The sequence below is a fragment of the Dendroctonus ponderosae genome, unplaced genomic scaffold, assembly GCF_020466585.1.
Source record: "Dendroctonus ponderosae isolate FM_Combo_2020 unplaced genomic scaffold, Dpon_F_20191213v2 Dpon_F_20191213_789, whole genome shotgun sequence".
Taxonomy (NCBI): Eukaryota; Metazoa; Arthropoda; class Insecta; order Coleoptera; family Curculionidae; genus Dendroctonus; species Dendroctonus ponderosae.
In genome coordinates this window covers 1-6,187 of record NW_026019005.1, presented here as the reverse complement: position 1 = coordinate 6,187, position 6,187 = coordinate 1, and the positions used below count along the sequence as shown (strand labels likewise).

The following is a 6,187-nucleotide window of genomic DNA, read 5'->3' as shown; positions in this document are numbered from 1 at the left end:
ACTTTAGCCGAGAGGCTAAAGTCGACAAACAATCAAAACAACATCGGTTTTCACTCGTTTTTGCCCATTAAAAGTGCCGATATACGCGAGCACTCCTTTCGAAATTACGGGCGTGACGGCGGAACTGCCAAAACCGTACGCTTCCTGCACGGTCGCTGACGTTGAATTACACTCAGCGATTAGAAGGCCCGCAATAAAACTAACGTTTCCATATAATCAGCCCGAATGCAGCTTAAAGTGCCATTTAGTTCGCCCAAGTGCGCTTGATTATCGGGGCGCGACTCTCATCCACAGATCCTCATGCCCATACACATATACAGGGCGATCCTCCTTATATCACAAGCGTGCAACAACTTCACATAACGCTTCGATAACTTTAAAATGCATCGGCCTTATGACCCTAAACCAGTTCCAGAAGCATTGAATAAACCGCATTTGATTTGGAAAAAATGTCAAATTTTGCCTCAAAAAATCAGTGGTTAGAGACAGTGACACTGACAGACGAACCCGACGCAGTGACAGTGTCAAAATAATTTTGACAGCAGCGTCCAAGACAACGTCAAAGGGGCCAGTCCAGTTGCGTCAATTAGACGGATGACAGCCCCAAGCGTCACTTGCCAACTAGCAACCACCGCACCGGGTTATGAAGGCAAATTTGGGTCAAAACCACCTGTGGCGCGATTAATATGGAACCGCAGCACGAAGATTGCCCATAAAACCAGTACCGCGATGGAATTCGAAAGATTTTCATTAATAATCTAGGAATGTATACAGGTCCACATTCCTAGCCCCAGTAGATGGTACCGCGAGCATGGTACTCGGCGCACCTCTTACTACTTCCCCCCTTCGGCTGCTAGGTGTTCCGCAAGAGAAATCCGAGAGAGGTATTACGCGAAAGGTCGTACCCGAACGCGAACCATCTGAGAAACTGTTGGTGCCGAAGAAACGCCATCGCGCGACTATGGTGCAGTAGAACCACCCTGAGCGCGTCTAGACGAACCGAACGAACAATGTCGCGAACGTCTTCCGTTGGATGCAGGTGGATTGTGCGGTTTTTCGTGATTTTTTACTGTGCACTGATCAGTGAGGGCCATGTCGCTCTGGTTTTTCCGCCCGCTCGCAAGTACGACCTGGACTTTCTGGATAGTTCCAGAACAAAAGCCCCATGCGGGATGCCCAAAGGTAACCAAATGCTCCATGTAAATCACCGTTTAAGGCAAACCCGATGGGTTTCGGCACGTGAAAGGAGATGAGAAGGTTGTGGCGTAGGATAATTGCGCTGTTGACCTACCATGGGGACCAGATTGGACTTTTATGGAATTGGCACAAGGATTTACTAGGTGAACTGAATCGAACAGAAACTAGATTGTTCTCCACCCCCCGTAGCTGAAATCCTGTAATCCCTGCTGAAGGCACGGGGCTGGACTGTGCGTGGACGAGAGCGCGCTATAGTGGTCGCCGTGGAAACGAGTCAGTCCTTATCACACCGCCCGGATGTACCAGGCCGGGTTGAATCGTACCGATGTTCTTTAATAGCGATTTGGTCCAAGGATGGACGCTTCAAGCTCCGCCCAGATAATGGTCTAAAAATCTGTTTCTCCACATAAAAAAGCACGATAACCAGTTAATCAGATTTTTTCCGATCGACCGCCTTACTTCCTCGCTTGGCCATGGCCAAAGCAATCATTAATAACGATGATGAAAACAAACGGCGATCATCTTCGCTCATTTGTTTGATCGACTATGTGATGTGGTTGCAATTGTCTCACGTTCAGCCGTTTGCGTCGAAGAGAAAATATTACGGCGGAATTTCTAAATTGCGTCATCACACGCCGTATACCAGGCCAGGCAAATAAAGGTATGGCAGCCGATAATTATATTATTATTACTGGCCTGCGGCTGCCGATTTCTGGGTTAAATTCCCCGAAAGCGACGCGGCAACGCTGCACATTTATCTATTAGGGTAAATACCCCGGGCGCCATTTTGACAATTCATTGACACGCGAGTGAGAATCCCCGTTGCAACAATTACCGAACGACAATTAGCGAATTAACGCTGAAGAAATCCGCCGCTTTTACGCGGAAATTGAGCTAAAAAGCATTACGGCACGTACGGATTTAATGGTTTTGTAACGTCACGTGCCGAGCCGGAAATGGCGCCGCTTTCATGCGGATAAAAGTCCGTAAAAACCGTTTAGTGTCTGATTGGTCAGTTCAGGTTTCAACGCACTTTCTCTTTGTAAACTTGTGCAGGTTTTTTTTTGTTAGGCACCCCCAGGACAAGTTTTGGCCCATCCGAAACGAATTACCCGAAAATCAGCAATTCTTCAACCAACAAAGAAACCAAACATGAAACTGATGTTTGCATTACAGAACGCAGCTCCCGTCGGTTTTCTCCCTCGCACGCATAGGAGCCTATGGACGCGGCAAAATGGTGCGCGTAGCTACGTTCGAACTTGATACCTTTACGGCTAAAAATTGGACTGGTTTTGACCAGGCCAAAGTTTGAAAAACTACTTTTTGCCAATTGTGAATTACATCGTACAGCAAGAGAGAAAAGTTAAAGTCAGCTTTTCACTGTTGAAACCATTGATGATTTTCGGGTTTTAAGGCTGGCCTCGATGAGCATCGAATGGAAAAACCCTGAATGGTGCATTTTTCACTGGAATTATCTCGTCTTCATCCAGACTTAGCCCCATTGGAATTCGATTAGGAGCTTGTTTACACGAATCCCGTTCTGCACATTCCACTACTTAATTGAAACACGTTTCGTGACTATTAATGGGCAATTTTCTAAATGTTATATAAGACACGATCGAGTGTGTGTGTGTGTGTGTTGCATTAAATTGTTTGTGCACGTAGAAACACGCTGCTGTTATGGCAACAATTTTTTAATTAAATGCAAATTGTCAACAAGCCGAGTGGTCTTCGGGCCGGTCATTCAAGGCAAATGGACTAGAAAGGACGCTTTAGCAGGCTTTAGTACGGTTTTCTTCGACAGTACCGTTGGAGCTGCGCATATTTATGCAAATCGATTTCATTTATTTATTGATTAATCAGGCACTTGTTTGTGGCACCTGATGCCTACGTGGCTTATGCGTTTAACGACTGTCAAGTCACTTGTCAAACAATTTGAAACTTCCGTCAGCCATCTTCAGTTGTTTCTGTTTCTAACCGCTAAAGCGCAGCACCCACTCGAATCCATTGAGGTGATTCATTACTTATTTTAGTTAATTCGCTAATAATGGTTTAATCAAGGTTATTGGTCAATAAACATTCATTGTTTTCGGTCATTTGCGACAAAATGTGAAGTTTTTTCTTGTTGGCCGCATCCAATGGGTTGTAAACAAACGATTCGATCACGGCCGGTTCAACAGGTGTCTGGCAGATTCCATCATCTCGAGGATCTTCGGCTTCGCGGAATTCGTGCGTTACGTAAGCGCCATCACGTTTTTCTCGCCGCTGCCTTAAGTGTGATTGATGTACATTTAACAATCAGCCTTACAGGGTTTTCTATTCTGAATCCTGCTCGTTTTGATCGGCGACAATTTTCGGTGTGAAATATCTTGACCAATGGCCACCTTTTAATTGATTCCCTTCCCAGCCCAGTCCAGTCACCTTGTCAGAGACCCCATTTCATAACTTTTACTTTCTGCCTGTAATCGGTCTTATTACCATAATCATTTTCCGTTATATTGCACTTTTCCAGCGCGGCTTATGCAACTCGCTGTTGCCTGCTAATTTGCGTAATTAGTGGCGGGCCTGCGGCCACATCCAAACTCGCCATCATGGCATTTATACAGCCCTTTTTGGGGCGTGGCTCTGGCCAAAAAGATCTTAGCCGACGGCTAAACAAATAAAACAAATGTTGATTATGGCCGAGAGAAAGAAATAAAACTCTCCGCTCGAGCTGAGTCACGAGCGCGTTAGCTTGCAAAACCGCAACAATTACGGTTGTTTAGCAACATTTTTGTTTTATAAATTGGCTTTGATTTTATCGCGCTTTGTTCCATTCCAGGAAATGTGAAAACTTCGCTGCTGTCGGGGAGCAAATTCAACGTCTCCTGGCACTTGGGCTATCCGCACAAGGTAAACCCGATTTCCCCACAGTAGAATGCAAAGCACAATTTTCGTGGGTGTTTTTAGGGCGGTTTTAAAATTCAACTTTTGGACGAGTTGGAGCGGCCGGTGCTTGACCTGACCCCACGCATCCAAGGCGCCGAGTTCATCTCGAATGATGCCACGTAAGCCCGAGCCATTCTCTTGCAGGCAACGTTTCGAATTTCATCGTTTTCAGGGCCCAAACCTACCAGGTTCAGCTGCCCACCAACTTCACCTGCGCCAATTGCACCCTTAGACTGATCAGGCAGGCGCTGGAATGGGGCGCCCAATATAAATTTTGGTCCTGCGCCGACGTCGACATCAAAATACGTAAGTTGATTATTTACGGAAACCTAAAAGCGCGGAATGCGTCAATTATTCACGTTTCAACGAAATTTTACTTGCCCGTCAACTATTTCTTCACTTTTCGCTAGTCCAAAATAAGCATATTTTTCGAGACTTTGTCGCCACCACAACTGGTAAATTTTAAGCGGCGAAGGCGTCAAGTTGGAACGTAGCACACGCAGGCAGTCGGCTGCGTCGATAGGCTGCCATGCGTGCAAGTGAGAGAACCGATGCACGCCGCGTTCCAGACTGAGAATGTTTTAGCTAATTACGTTCCAATTTTCGGGTGTTGATGTTGCGCTGCAATTAACGAAAATCTTTGCGAACGGAGCGAATGAAAATGCATATTTGACTTGGCGGGAACTGAAACACTATATTAATAAAATCCAAAGAGTTTACGGTTGCAACAAAATACCGGGAAAAAATCACCTAACCTTAAATCGTCTTAAACCATAACAAACCGCTAGGTTCCAATCGACGCAATGCTAAGTCCCGAGATGAATTTAAAAAAAATTGCCGAAAAATCAGAGTTTTTTAAAAGCACTGACTTTTCGACATTTTTTGCCTGCATTTTTTACTTAATCTTCTATTGACAATAAGGCATACAATCATTTACATTCGTTCCGTTCGCAACGAGCTAAAGTAGGGATTTTCGTAAATTGGGGCTGGTAACGTCAAAATTCCCGTCGTCTAACGACCGCTGATTGTCCCCCTAACCTCCAACTGTCAAACTTTGACGCAGGCAAAGAGTTTCGCGAATCCTGCAGCGGACATGGACGTTATTTGCTGGGCAAGTGCAAATGCGACCGACTGTACTACGGCTCAGTCTGTCAGTTTCGCGACGAATGTCTGGAGAACAGCGACTGTGGCGCCCAAGGAGTGTGTGTGGACGTGCAGGCAACTACCGCGCCTCGAAGACAGTGCTACTGTCAATTGGGATGGTTCGGGCCCGGATGCAACAAGCGTAAGCAACCAAAGGCCATCGGTGGACGGCCAACCAATCAAATTGCACTGTTTTGCAGGCTCTCCGGTAAAATCCACCGAGATTGACTTCGAACTCTATACCGAAAAAAAGCTGTCCGACACTTTTATGCTATATTGGAGGATCCTGAAGGATCATCGGGAGCTGGAAGCGGTTCTGGTAGTCAATGGAACCAGCTACGCGGCCTTGGGCTGGAGACCGCGCGGTCTGACCAAGAGCTGCAAGAATTTCCCGCAAATTGGCCCCGTGGGCCAGGCGGAGCCTTCTGGTAAGTCACTTCTGCGGGAAAGTGCTCGGGTTGTTTCATGTGGCTGATTTTTAGCCGAGGCAGAACCGAAAAGCGTGCCGGAGCCCGCCAGTGAGCCTGCGGTAAGTCCCTCGAACCCTCTAGTATGGGATGAAAATTTCAGTTCTCTGCTATAGAGCGAACCGGAACCGGAACCGGCCTCAGAACCGGAACCCACCACAACTGAGAAGCAGAAAAAATCCACCTTCAGTAGGCGATCGGCTGCCGTGCCGGCGTCTCCAATTTACCACGACGTGGACAAGGTGGAGACCAGCGTGTCTTTCCAAGTCAGCAAAAAATCAGGTACCGCCACTACACTGGCAGCCATCAGCAGTTTCTAACAGCTTCCCATTCCTTTCAGGACGCAGTAAAAGAGAGACGGACGAAGGTAAGAGACCATCAAATGTGGGGAAAACAGGTTGCATCCACTACAATATCTTAGCCAACGCTGTAATTACGGCCGATTCAAACGG

At 46.7% G+C, this 6,187-nt stretch overlaps 1 protein-coding gene across 1 annotated transcript; it reads left to right on the top strand.

The window, feature by feature from the left end:
* Positions 1–461: 461 nt before the first annotated feature.
* On the top strand, positions 462–6,102 carry LOC125505302 (the record flags this gene model as incomplete). The annotated part of the gene is given in 9 exon segments (XM_048668820.1): positions 462–1,182; positions 4,019–4,089; positions 4,147–4,244; positions 4,298–4,431; positions 5,189–5,410; positions 5,469–5,696; positions 5,751–5,797; positions 5,852–6,017; positions 6,076–6,102. Coding segments are annotated over 9 exon segments (1,165 nt in total), but the record flags the coding sequence as incomplete, so codon positions are not given.
* Positions 6,103–6,187: the final 85 nt, after the last annotated feature.